The following is a 14733-nucleotide window of genomic DNA, read 5'->3' as shown; positions in this document are numbered from 1 at the left end:
CTTTGCCGTTCTATTTAGCTGATATGAGATTTGAGTTTGTGTATCATAGTTAATTAATATTATATTTCATTGCAACATAGTCAGACAGAACTATTTTACAGGATATTTCAATACAAATTGCTACAAACAATTTTTTAAACAAATTTGGTACTAATTATAAAATAATTGTCATGTAAGGGTGACTGGTTTAAATAATCCAAAATGTTTCCCAGGTTTATAGTGAGACAAGTAGAATAAGGTGGCACGTGGTCAGACAGTTGGTATAGAACAGTCTGTGATCAGATAAAACGGTCTGGAGGAAAGTATGGAACAATATATGGCCAGACAAGTGGTACAGGGCAGTCTGTGGATGAGCAAGAGACACAAGTGGCCAGAGAAGTAGTTTCTGATAATCTGCGGTCAGACAAGTAGAACAACACTGCGTATAGTCTGGATAATAAAGTAGGACTATCTAAGTAGTATATAACAGTTTGTGGCTAGACAAGCACTGTGTGGAAATCTGCAGTCAGATAACTAGAATAACACTGTCTATAGATAGGCAAGTAAACTGGAACTGTCTATGGTCGAACAAGTAGCGCATGTGTGGCCAGACAAGTAGTATATGCCAGTATGTGGTCAGACGAGTAGACTAGAACGACCTATGACGAAACAAATGAAACGGGAACTATCTCCGGTTCTCTGCTGTTCTATTATTTGTTTATGAACTGTCTACACACCACACATATATTGATTTTCTTTCTCACAAACAACATTCCCAAAAACGAAATGCAATTTCCTCGAAACTATTTTTACACATTAGTTCGTTAATTAATTATTCTAATATATAAAAAGTGGGCCAGGTTTTTCAAGTTTCTGGGCAACTATGCTCTCGAATACAGCAAGGGCCTTTTTTCTTCTTTTTTTTTAAGGATGAGGGGGAACATGCTGTTACGTACAACCAAGAAGGGGGTAGTGTGTGGCTCGGGCCTATGAGACGTTAATTGTCGGTATAGCGGTTCCCACGTAGAAACCTGGCGGGCAAAAGGAAAAGTTGTGCTCGCGACACAGCTCGGCTCGGCGCGGTTAAATCGAAATTAATTTTCAACGCAGCTGCGGGGAACACGTGGCGATACCGAACGTCGCGGAGCTGCGGTACGATTCCCGGCTCCATTAAGAGAGCCGAGAAAAGTTCTTTCCACTTTTCGTTTCGCTGTTATTTCCATCCGCAGGACGCCCGGCTCGGTATACGCGGCCCGCCTCGATCGAGGCTGACTTCGACGACGCGAATAAGTCGTGCCAGCTCGTCCACGGAAATTTCCCTCGCCTCGAACGGAAAACCCGGGAGCAACTTTCTTCGTCCAGCAACTCCGCCGCCTTTACCTCGCCCCCTCGCCACGGAAACTTCCTAATGGAGGGAGAAGAAAGGATAAACTGTCGACTCAGCGATCGCTGACACTCCAGCCGTGAAATTTACCGGTTCCCCGCGAACGAACGGTTTTCTGCGGACAGGAGACCCCCGTGCAATTTCGAGTCTGCTTGGAAATATAGTGGCTCGCGGAAGTATTCAAACGTCTAACACTGAATCATTGAATGATAAAAATTTATCTGATACACTTGATTATTTCCAGGTAATTTCATATCTACAGCAAGATAAACGTATTGAAATTGCGTGTGTAAAATTGCAAGCGAATTAATCAAGATTTGTAGATTTTAGAAAATATTCAAAAATAAAAATTTATCTGATATGTATGTGTTGATTTTGTGTGTGGGTAAAATTGAAAGTGAATTAGATAATATTTTCGTAGACGTTAGAGAATATTTATTGCAGAAACGTATGAAGACAGAGTCGCAAAAGTATTCGATCGCTTAGAATTAAGAGATGTCTACATCAATGTTAGTATCGACGAGCTTAGTTGATGCTAAGATATCGTTTAGTAAATTTAATGCTATAGTCATTTACAATTACCAGAGTGCAGACTTTATGAATTGGTAAAATCTGAAACACAAAAGTGCGAGCGTGAATTAATATTAAAGCTGTGCAAGATATTCGTTGATCTCTTCAACGATTCAATTCTAACAAGCGATTTTCGAAAAAAAATTTCGTACATTAGTACGAGTTTCACGAAAGGCGTTTATTAAAAATTCGTGGAAAGTGAAATCCGGAGAGAAATGTGATAAACTTTACTGATTACTTTATAACACGATAATTTATAATCTGTGATCAATTCAGTCGACGTTCTGCCCTGCATAGCACGGCAATAAATTTCAATCGACATTCGACGCGATACTCGATCGATGAATACAGTTCTCAATGAAAGTTCTTAATTCAATTGGAAATACTTCGAAAGTTGAAAACTTGCGACTTCATTACTTATACGTCTTCATCTTCCTCGAGCAATTACAATTTGCTCATAGCTACTACAACAATCTAAAGTTTAATACTTTCTACGCTACAGTTTTCGAGCTGAAATAGTTTGTTAACATACTGGTGTAACTATTAATTTGTTACGTACTATATCGTGGTTTTGCTGTTTGTTGCAACAGCACATTTGCATATATAATTCAACGCTTTACAACATCCCTGGGAAACAGTGTAATCGCAACGCATGAATTTTAGAAGTAATCGTGCCCTGTGAATTAATAAATTGGAATAAAAATTTTAAAGCAATCTACTGCAGTATACGGTAATCTGTAGAAAATTATATTTTAACAACGGTTATATTAGGAGCACTACTTATTTACATAAGTGGCTCTCGCGGGCATAAAATTTCAGAGTGTTATCACAAAAACAGAAGTTTATTATTTCAGATAAAACTAAACTACGTCTCGTTACGGAAGATGTATAACACCCTCGCTTCCTCTCTTTTTCCCGTTCCCATTCTGTCACTGCGTTGGAATCTGGGTTAATCGAAAGAAAAGTTAACCGTAATCCGCGCTATCGAACTTTTAATCTTAATTAAAGGACTGCTTGTCAGATCTTTTGTATCATAATTAAAAAACTAAGTCCTGATTGATACCATTTCTTCGACGGGCTTTCGGCAGAACCTAATAATATGCAGGATCAATCCAGGCCACACCGCGATATTAATAATTCAATTCTCCAAGTAATTCCAAAAAGAGATTCGCATCGCGCGAGCCACGGAATGATTAAAATTAACATATGGAAAATGTGCACCATAAATATATTTAACAAGAAAGTTAGTAAATGTAATCACAAATATACAAAACAATACAAAAATTATGAAAGTTATTGAGAGAAAGACTAGATTGTCGTCGATCCTTTTAATTAAAACAATTTTATTTCAAATAAAGATCCATGGATTAACTATAAAAAGACCGAGGCTTTTATAGAGCCCGTTTACAAAGCAACGAAGGGGGTGACGACGGGCTGAAGACAACAAATAAACTGGAATTGCACTGTAACAAGATGACGTACATAATTGCTAAGCTCCCCGAAACTGGACGGAACCGTCTAACACAACATTCCATAGCAATCCATCAAGATTCCCGAATTCTCGGTGCTCGCATCCTCGCCGAGGGACTCCGAGACAGTCCTCAAAAGCCAGAAGCAGGACCAAGCCCAGATCAAGGCGGCGGTGGGGGCAGAAAATCGTACTTCCGGCTTCTAAGCAGAAAATCTAATTTGCCTAGTTTAACTCCTAAGGAGCTGCAGATGTACGGACTCGAACACACGGGAGTTTCAATTTACGAGGCAAGGTTCGGATGTCGGCGAAGAGGAGAGTAGAGATAGAGATGAGAGAGTGTGTGCGAAGAGGAGTCTGGGGCAGGAGTAGCACGAGAGCAAGAAGAACCGAGACGTTTCAACGGGTCTCGACAGCAGGTCGGCCAGGCCCTTCCATCCCTTAGCCATCATCTTCGTGCCAAAACCCGTATCTTCCAGCCCCGCTAACGGTCCTTCCTCGAGAGCTAAACAAACATCATTACTTCTGGCCTTTCTGGATCCCTCCGCCGCGTCGCGCAACCAACCAACCCCCTTACCAACCCCCTTTCCACCTCTTCCCAACCCCCTGAGCAGCTTCCACGTCTGCAGCAGCCTTCCCGCCTGCCAAACCCGCCAATGTACACCGACCAAACGCCGCTCCTGAATACGTAATCCGTCGGTGGTAACACTGATACTTCGTTAAGGGGGAGCCTTCGGGACCAGCCGCGAGAGAATCGGCCGGAGAGGAGAGCGACCGAAGGGAAAGAGGGAGAGATAGCGACAGGACGAGTCCCGATGTATGAAGTTAGAGGATGTGCCACGGGGAACCGGCAATTCGTGGTCGCAGACCGACAGACGCTCGATTCGGTTAACGTTTGTTCTAGCCTCCCGTGTCCCGAATCCTGCTTCGAAGAAAACAGAGGTTAGAGGACGAAGACTATACCCTAAGGGACTCGCGGGTGTCGAGCACACACGCGGCCGTTAAGTATTTGCCTCGGAGAAATTTATTCGTCTATTATTCAGCATTGACTACCGATCAGACATCTGTGCAAATTTATTGGTATTGGAATGAAGAGCTAGTATATACGTTCGACTATTCCGCAGTGCAGTGGTAGACTCTTGCAGATGGGGAGCATGCTTTTATTTGTAATTGCTGGTAAAATGCATGTGCTGTGGAGGTGGGGAATAATATTATTCTCGGGCGATGTAAATTACGTTGTTGGTAATGTTGCGCTGCCGGCGTTGTGCATAGATTATGATTTTATGTTTCGCCGTTAATTAGAATTGCAACGCGTCGAATGGTATGGGAGTTTGTACATTTTCCGTATACTGTTTTGTGTTTCAGAAAATCAAAACCAAACACCAAAATGCTCGTGAGCCGTACAAAGTCTAACAGCCTCTTCTCGAGGGACCCCAAGGTCCTCGGAGCAAGGGTTCCCCTCGTTAATCTGCTTTCGCAGGTCGGTCGACTCGCGTTTAAAACGCGTCCGCGGCTCCGGGCCGGTTAAACGTTTGTTCCGGCTAGCCATGCTCGTTTCGACGTGCTTCCCTTGTCGAAGGGACCAGACGCGAGGGTGGAGGGAGCGTCGACAGAGGGGTAGGCAAGGGACGAGGCGGGGAAATGCAATTTGTTGCTTCCGGGCGGGCGAAGTCCTTTAAAGAAGTGCATCTTATTACCAGCAGCTAGCAGGAGACGAGAAACTCGCGCCCCCGTAAATAATGAGGAAGTCAGCGAACCAGCCAGCCAGCCACGCCAAGGGAACGTTACTTCGTTCCGTCGTGTCTGGACGGTGTGTTGCCGACGCTTGCAGCTCCGGAGACACAAAAGTGATCCGCCGCGACTCTGGTCCGGAATATTATTCGCGACTCGAGACGCTGAGGAGGTTGCGAGGGTGGTTTCGCCAGACCGGTGAGTTCGGGGTCCCGGCGCGAGCGCAATACATCGACGAGAAGGGAAAGCAGACGACGCCCGCTACTTGAAGCTCTTATTGTCAGCGGCTAACAATCGCAATCGTAAAGTTGCTACCCTCTCGCCCGAGCCTTCGTCGCGCTGCCGTCGTCTGCTGCCGCTCCTCCGCCAACGCAGTCTCAAGTTTGTTTTCAATGGAGAATCATGGAATTACCGACGGAACGCGCGAGCCGATACCCACCGCACCGGCGGAAATCGTTTCGCAGCTACCGGCCGTATGAATACTCTTCCATGGAGATTTATTGTTCCCCGTTGATTACGCGCTCCCCGGAACGCATGCGAGGGCGTGCAAGGGACAATGGGCCACGCACGGCGAAGCCGCAGTGACGGGATGCGGTCAACTGAATCGCCCAAGATATTGTGTCCAGATGTGATTAATGAAATTCACTTTTTAATTGGAGAATGCGGTTTTCAAGGTTTTAGTCGGACGAATCTACTAAATCGTGCAGAAAATTCTGCGGATATTTTATTCGAAAATTTTTATAATGTTTGCTTTACGGTTTCCTCTAGTGAGTGGAGAAGTGCTGAACGAAATTCACTTTTTCATTGTACAGTAGCATGTTCATGGTTTTGGTCGGACGGGTGAATCTACTAGATCGCGTAGACAGTTCTGCGAATATTTTCATCGAAACATGTTCATTATTTATTACACTATACGGGAATGTAAAACTAAACATTTTGCACATGCACCAAAGAATATTCATCATGCATGTGCAAAGTGAAGCTAACGTGAATCTTAAAAATTTCATGGAAACCTTGATTCATAAAAAAATAGACTGAAGTGATCCGAAGTATATCATGTAAACGTCGTCGAGGCACTCTTATCTCCGAACCACTGCGGCCCATTTCGAAAACGCAATTCCCACAGCTCGTTACCCACCTGAAAATGATCCCCCGAAGATTACGGGAGGACTCCGACAATCGCGAGCGCACGGTCGCACACTAAATTGACGCATTTTCGACTCGATAAATTCAGATTAGCCGGTTCATCGATCAGCGGTTGCGTTCTCGTTGCCCGATCACCGGTCTCCCGACGTATCTTAAGTGTTCACGAGGTTCACGGGTAGTCAGCGAATGTCGAGCACAAGTCGAACACCCGGTGTCCCATCCTTCGGTGCCAATTAATTACCTTAATGACCAGCACGATCCGTGCGCGACTACACGGCGAGAGCCTATAACGCGAAAACGTATCGAGTGGCCTGTTATTCAACTTGGATCCTGGCTGAACGTTCCTGGAAGAGTTTCGATTCCGCGTCCTCGAATCGCGAGAGGATAATCGCAAGACGAGGTCAACGACTCCCTGAAACCCTTCTCCCTCTGATATTATCCTGTCTACAGGCCTGGCCGTTTTAAGTGCATAGGTATGTGCATCGAGGATACGGGAGGAAAGAGGCGAAACGCGAATCACAGAGAAAGAGGGATATATAGCGTGAAGAGTCTGAGCCAGCGAGAACCAGCCGAAGGAATGCCATCATATTTCGCCTCGTTCAATCAGTTTACCTCCATTGTGCGCCGTGTCCCCAGCTCTCAGATTATCGAGAATCGACCACCGACACTCGCTACGTCGCTTCGCGAAAGGATCGATGCTATCGCTCGAATTATCTCGAACCTTTCCGCCAGACTGTGATCTCTACGCTCATTGCCGCAGCTACATTGTTCCACGACGATGCCAGATGTGGGGACATCGATATATAGTAGCACCAAAATCTACGAGATGCGATAGTGGTCGAACTATCGATTTTTATGTTTCCGTGGCGGGCAGAAATATTTTTTGAGCGTAACTAGACTGTGAAATTTTAGGCAAGATAAAATTCGTAGTAATTTTAAATTGCTTAAAACCAGTCAGCGTTTCCAAGGGAAGTGAGCGCACAAGATTCAAGGAGATGTCAATAAAAACGAATACTTCGATTACATCCAACGGATTTCTCCGAGTCTCTCGGAGGAGCGCACAAAACTCGGGAATGATTAATAAATCAAACTGAACCGGGTACGGTCCACGTCGAGATGAAAAAAGTGGCTCGATTGGCGCATTAAAGGAGCTCGCCGTTTCAAAAGGGAGAGAGAGAGCGAACCGTTAAGACCGTACCGGGCGACGAAACTTCGAAACTGATACGAATTAATAGTTAAAGAAGAAATGTGAATAAGATGGCGGCGGGGGAGCGAGCTGCTCTCTGGAGCGTCGGCGAAGTGGCTCGTCAATTAAAAGCATCGGCAAGAACCTGACGAGAAGTTCGATAATTTACGGATAAATAAGGACACTCCCGACCGAGTTCGAAGTTTTCACGATCCCTCTGTAACGAGTAACTATTAATTTCCCGTAAAATTACGCGGGGAGGTGGGGAGCCATCTAGACGAGCGGAGAGCCGAGCTGTGCCGGAGCAGAGCCGAAGCGGAGCCACTTCTCTCCTTCCGTGGATCGTGCCGATATCTGAGCTATAATCGAGCCGTGGAGGATGAGCTTAATTCGTCGCTAACTCGATGTATCGACGGGCCTTGTCAACAAGTCGGACAGGCTATCATTTAATTACGTAACAAGGTGGATCGTAATTCGCGGCTCTTCGTTCCCCGGCTACACGGCTGGCTGCCACGGGACGAAGATACCGGAGGAAACGAAGAGAACACGATGCTACAGGAAAAACGAGATCCTTCCACCCTGTCGATCATCGTGACCGGGAAATATTCATTTTTAACAGCGCACTCTACCATAGAGCTAGGCTGCACCCAGTGCTGCTAACGATTAACCCTTTTGCTACAATGGACGAGATATCTTGTTTCCACGATGTCGAAGAAACGATGCTATGCTTGGAACTTGCGAAATATTATTTTCAAAAATCGTTTATGATGTATTAATCTAGTGATTGCTTTCGTCCACGCATATTTAGAAATGCTTCAATAAAATTTTAGAAAGCACTTTGAAACAGTGCATTCACATAAACATTTCTGGAAGAATTTATCTTTGTTATCCATAAATTTTGTGAACGGGTTACCGAATTGAGATGTAAAGAAAAGAGAACTGCAGGATTTTTGCGCCAGTTAGAGGTCGAAAAATCATCGTTCTGGAAACAGCTAATCATGGTCGGTTGGCCTGACGACGAAGGGGATATTGTGTTCGTGTGTTGCCGTGCAAGATGCCACGTTGGGTCGTGTTCCTGCTGGTCACTCGAGGATCGTTCTATCTGAATATTCAAGAGCCTTTTCGCGATACACACTAGCTCGGTTGTCGGTTGCACCGAGTTGCACGTACGTATACGCGTGCACCCGGCCACTCTGGCCGCTGCAAGCTCGGATGCATAAACAGTCCACTGTCCATAGTGGCTTCGCTTCGTCGTCGCCTAGCCGTTATTATGGTTTGATATAGGTCACGCGTGCATGCGTGTCACGTGTGATCCTATACAGTCTGTTTCAATTAACTTGAAAATTCCTAATCTCTCATGATAGCAACAACGTTTAAAAAATACTTCATTCGAGAGAGCAAACTTGATGATAAGATCGCGTTTTACCAAATTGCAGAATTATCAAAATCAAGCGGACTCAGTGAACTTTGATATTATGACCTTCAAATGACCTTGAGCGTAATCGATTTTTCCGACGTGATCCCGTGGCTTACACTAATTTTCAGGTACAATATCTTAATCACTATCAACAACAAGGTCGGTTACACGTCGAGCCATTTTCGGTTTGGCTGAGCGTTCGAAGTTGTGAAAATCGCACGCGTCTTTTGATATGTAAGTACATATGCAAGGTACAACTAATTTTATTTTGCAAGATGTTTTTTGCTTTTTGTTTCCAGTCATCTTGACTCTACGTGTGTATTTAATATGTCTTGACACGCGTGTTGTTTATGTTTGACCCGATCGACGTACCACGTCTCTCGCACGATATCGTAGGCGAAGGGGTTAAAGCGCGTTTCTCGAGCTTTCTTTTAAAGTCGGCGGGGGGAAAAAATTCCCGAAGCAATTTCGGGAATCGCGTGAGGAATTCACGGCAAGAAGTTCGCTGTTTCGACTCGATGATTACTTACTACGTTGCTGAATTCCCGTTCCGACACGGCGCAGCTGCAAATATCTTACCTCAAAGGGGGATAAAATGAAACGCTTTGACTGAAACGGCTGACTTCGGGAACTATGTTGTTATTCCTGTCGTGCGCAGTAAACAAGTGCAATTATTAACGTTCAGAGGAATTCGCCGGGATTAAATTAACGCAAAATGTGGAAGCATCGCATCGCGGCGCCGCGCCGCGGCGTTTGTCCCGGAGTCGCGCCCTTGTGTTTTCAGCTAATTATGGAACTTTTAATACCGCGGGGAGAACCGGAGACTGTGGCGCAGTTGCTGTTGTTGCGATTGACTTCAATTGAATTGTCATAAACAATTAGAAAAGCACGGGAACTGGGTCAGAACTGGGTCATGTTCCACGCAAAAACGGAACATCATTTATTATTAACTTTTCAACTGCATAAAACAGAAGTTAAGTCAAAATGTATTTATTCTCTCAATAAGTTTAACAAGTCAAGGAAAAGTACATTTAATGTCTTTACGCATTTTATATTGTATTATGAATTGATAAATTGAGTTTAAAATAATTATGCTGTTGTTATGAAGAAACATTTGTCATTTACTGTAATCTATTTTTAATATTGATAAAGTCCAGTAAACAGAAATTTAAAAAGAAATTGATAGAATACGCGGGGGTTTCCAGGGAGGTTGGTTCGCGGTGGATTCTTAATTATAAGAGTTCGAACTGGTCTGAAGGAGCAGGATGAATCAAAAATATTGCTGCGAGTGGACGAGCCGGCTTTCGTTCATTTGGTCGGTGCATCGGGACCCGTTGATTAAAATCAAAGGCGATAGTATTCGATTCGTTGGAAATCTCATCCGCAAATTCCTCTCGAGCTTGTTCGCCAATTGGCAAGAGGAATCGGGCCGAAAGCGACTAACGAAGTGGAGGATACCAGGAGGAGCACGGCCTTGAACTTTTGGCCCAATTGCACCGCGATTACGAAGATAAATCTTCGGTCACGAAACACCGCAATTAGGTTACGGCGGAACGGGCACCGGGCGAATGTAAAACGCCGGACGAGGAACATAACTGGAGCAGACAAACAGCAATTATTAAATTACACTCCTCCTACTCCTCCTACTCTGAAAGAGAGAGAGGGACAGAGAATCGGAAAAAATCTGATTACCATTCGACAAAGCCACGATTCGAGCGGCACAATTTTCCCAAGGATCCCCTCCGCTCTCCGGGAAAAAGAGCGCCAATTGTGACAGTAATTAAATGGAACGAACAGAGTAGTCTCCTACATGAAAACACTGATTAGCTCCAGCGGGTTCGTGCCCGGTTTAAAAATCCCAGAAGTCCGGAGGAAACAGGGGATGTGCTTCTGTTGGAGATAAATTCGTTCATGCGATACTAAATTATAGAGAGAACGGTTTTGTTTGCTCGAGGAATCGGGAAATAAAATTGAACTGAGAACGACTTGGATTTGTGCTGGTTGTGTGCGAATTATATTTGCGCGAACTTTTCACACAAAACTAATACATAAATAAATTTAGTTAACACAGTTACAGTTTTAAAAATCAGGAACAACTCAGATTCATAACTCAGAAACCTGTTTGTGCAAACTTTCCAATTCCGATTTCTGAAGATCTGTATTATTTCATTAGAAATAATAAACTGTTTCATTGATTAGAGGCACCACTAAACGAAATTGAGCCCAGAACAACTTATATCTACGCTGACTACGGGTAATCGAGTACTAGGGAGCACTCTGTTTGCGCAAACTTTTCAGTTTCGATTTCTAAAGGTCCGTAGATTTCCTTGCGATCCTGTCCCCTGTCGAATGCGAGTTCAATGTGGGTCAGAGTGGCGTCTAAAGTTTGACAACGTCACTGTGAGTCGTCCTATCTACAGGGAAAATGGAAAAGTAATGCTGGATACAATGGGAAGGGACTGAATGGCGAAATAACGATCGGATTCTCAACGCAAATAGACTGAGAAAGTAAAAGCTAACAAATTTGAGGAAGAGTGATCCGAAAACGATCCTGCGGGCGGAACTGGAGAAAATTGACCAAATCGTATCATTAAAAACATTTTACGTTTTATAAATATTTTCTGATTGTTTGGTTATTCATGAACTGACGTAATTATTGATTTCAAATGTACTTGTTAAGGAGACACTACATAGATATAGATATTAGGGGGAACATTTTCATGTTCCATAAATTGAAGTAGTTGCAGAAAATTGTTTTTCAAAGCAAAAATGGTAAACATTTTAACGATCGAACCCTCGCAATTATTTTTAATTCAAGATTCCGCGTTGCTTACAAAGAATTCATTTGAGCGCCTAATACTTCTGCTCCGAAAATAGTGGGGAACAAAATCGTGGAAAAATCAAGCAGACGACAGAGGGGTTGGGAACGGCGTAGTCAGCGCCGCAAAGAGAAAACATCGGGCAGAAACGTGAAACGGGAGAATAAAAGCCTCCGGCTCGATAAGCCGGCGTAAATTTTGTGGACCCGCGGTTTGCGGGCGCACGTCGTTGCCGATCGATCCGTTGGCTTCTAACTCGATCGGCCGCGTGTCGCTAATGAACTGTTTCTCCATTCTCCGCGATTGCGCCGGAAGCTCTCTTTGTCGAGGAACGGCGGGTTAATAAAATTGTCAAACGAACGTCATCGGGGACGCCGAGTTCGGTCGCGGACTGAGTGTTGATTGAACTCTGACATTAAAGCGTGTTTCGGCCTCCAGGCTCTCTCTTATCTTTTTTTTTTCTTGGACGGGGGTTGGGTATTGTTTGAAGAGATCGTCGACAATGGACGGATACTTTCAAGTTATCGTCGCTGGAGGAACATCGCCGTCTCCCCGAGGGTCAATGTTTTAATTCGACTAAAAGGGTAGAATTTTCGTTCGATTGCTAGACAAATGACGGAAAAGTTTTCCGCGGGATCTTTGCGTTTCCGGCGCCACTCGACGGTGAATAGTTCAGCTAGAACTGTCGGGAGAATTAAAATGACTCACTTTGGATATTTCATTTTCAGATTGAACTTTGAACTCTTTGTCAAACGCCATTTGATACATTCATTTATTCGTGTTTCTCCATAATATTGTTCAGACGTCAGAAGCTGGTTGCTTTTTACATTTGTTTTACATTTGTAATAATTGTTTTAGAGAATAGAGAATGTGTTTGTACAAACTGCAATTTGATTGCAAACTTGTGCTAATTTAATTCGATTCTCTATCTGTAGAGTACAAAATCGTGACGCGTTGGTGCTGACAGCGGACGTGTTAATCGATTAATAAGAGGACAGATGGTCTTCTTACCTGGCATTGCTGTGGTCCCTGTCGGTTGGGCGATGAAGCCTTCGGTCTCGGTTTCTTCACCCCCAACTTTCCAGGATCCCCGCCGCCAGGTCTCGACTCCTCGCTGCTACCTAGAACCGAAGAGAGGAGACATCCGTGAGGTGCAAGATCGTTTGCTTTTCGTCACTAGCCGAACGACAAATCGAACATCCTGATAAATCGAGACAGCCCCGGAGTAAAACCACGGCTCGCGGAAGAAACTCGTTTTCCTGTTCCGTCGATCGGGGGGATGAAACCATTACCTACACCGCCACCGAAGCCTCGGGATCCAGGATCAACGATTTCTTGCGACGCCCTGCAAGATTTCCCACACGTATACCCCCATACAAACTCACCGACACACAAGCGCAAACTCGTACAAACATACGCGCGCACCAACACGATCGTTTCTTCGTCCGATCGAAGAATAGGAACCTAGCTTCTTCGAGGCTACGACTTATGGAAGATTGATTGCACGACGTGTCCTTTTTTGCGCCAGGCACAGGATACACTTAACGGCCGATTGGCCCGTCGTCAACATCGATCCGAGCCCCGACGAAGAAACGATCGAGAAGCGACTGCTCGTCATTGTGTATCGGGACCCGTGATTTATTGGCCTGAACGTCGATCTTGTTTCAACCCTACACCGATCCGACGGTACCCCGTGTCACGGCAATTTCTTGACCGACTTATTAGCTACGTGTGCCGTTGATAGACTGCGGATTTTATGCAGTTATGCTAAAAATAGAGTAGGCACAGTTTAAAGCGGGAGACAGATTAAAAGAATTTAATTGGGAATTGTTTTTTACGAGAAAAGATCATACACGTTTGTGCATCTTAGAGACCCGGCTATCTGTTTACGATAGAGACATGAAACAAAGTGGGTTTTTTTATTTATACTGAAAGCAATCTCAATATGATATTATTATAAATATAGTCATTTATTTAAACATTGAAAAACGATATTTATAAACAAAATTTTGTTTTATTGGCGGTTTTCAGTAGATGAAAACATTCGCAGTTCAGTTCTTCCGAAACTGAAACTTCGTTTTAAATTCTGATTGAGAACAAATTTTCTTCATAAATAGCTACTGATCGGAATTGTAGAAGAAATAAGCCTATATATTGAAAATTTAACAAATACGTTCTGTAGATATGTGTCAATTGAACATATCCTGAAAATTTCGTCTAAATTGACTGATGCAAGAAAAAACGACAGGCATTGAAAGATGTAAGAATTCTTAGATGTAGGCCGAAAATCGTGAAATCTGCAATTTTTACCATTTTTTAAACGTTTGCAGCTCATTGCAACGTCGACCGATTTTGACGAAATTTTCGGAATATGTTCAATTGACACAGATCTGCAAAACGTATTTGTCAAATTTTCAATATAGGCCCACATAAAAAAGTTGTAAAATACAACTTTGGACATTTTGACATAGTATGAACATAATTCTAAGTCGATATGAAGCAGTGACTTTTTCGAATTTTTGTCAACGGCTCGGCGCACTGTGCGGCGATCGGAAAGAATCGGCTATAAGGATGATAAATTCCGCATCAGCCGAGACAAAGTCGCCAAGGAGTTAATCCTATTAGCCCCTGGCGCGGGTCCAGGATCCCGGAATCATTTGTCCCCGAATCGCAAGAGGAGGGTCTTCCGTCAATCAGCGGAAGAGCGGGCGAAACGCACAGCTCTCCTACGGCGTTCATTCAGTCCCCGAACTAAATACAACTTCCCTTCGATTGTAACATTCACGGCATTGTGTCCGTCAACAATAATAACACGATCTAGGTGAAAAGGGTGGCGGAGTGGAGAGTTCGCCGAGGAATACGGCCAAAGGAGAGCAGAGGACGAGGATGGAGGGGTAGCAAAGTCCCTCGACTCCGCGCGGACATTTTCAATTATAGCGGACACATCACAAAGAACAAAATGGAGAAGCCCTCTCTGACCGGAGATTGTACTCGGCAAGGCTCATTTCCGGCCGAAGAGCAGCCTTACTTCTC

The 14733-nt window shown here is 44.1% G+C and overlaps 1 protein-coding gene across 8 annotated transcripts in view; it reads right to left on the bottom strand.

Annotated features, from left to right (window-relative positions):
* The window catches only part of LOC143213267 (uncharacterized), a 516895-nt gene that overhangs the window by 117905 nt on the left and 384257 nt on the right, over positions 1–14733 (bottom strand). For 7 of the 8 annotated variants that reach the window (XM_076432949.1, XM_076432956.1, XM_076432951.1 and 4 more), the window contains 2 exons: positions 12712–12821; positions 1946–1975 (listed from right to left, as the gene is read on the bottom strand). In XM_076432949.1, coding sequence (XP_076289064.1) covers positions 1946–1975; positions 12712–12821 — 140 coding nt within the window. The remainder of the gene's footprint in view (positions 1–1945; positions 1976–12711; positions 12822–14733) is intronic. The other variant, XM_076432950.1, reaches the window with a different exon arrangement.

This window comes from Lasioglossum baleicum, chromosome 11, assembly GCF_051020765.1.
Source record: "Lasioglossum baleicum chromosome 11, iyLasBale1, whole genome shotgun sequence".
Lineage (NCBI taxonomy): Eukaryota > Metazoa > Arthropoda > Insecta > Hymenoptera > Halictidae > Lasioglossum > Lasioglossum baleicum.
The sequence above is the reverse complement of the archived record's forward strand: the minus strand, read 5'-3'. Positions and strand labels throughout refer to the sequence as shown.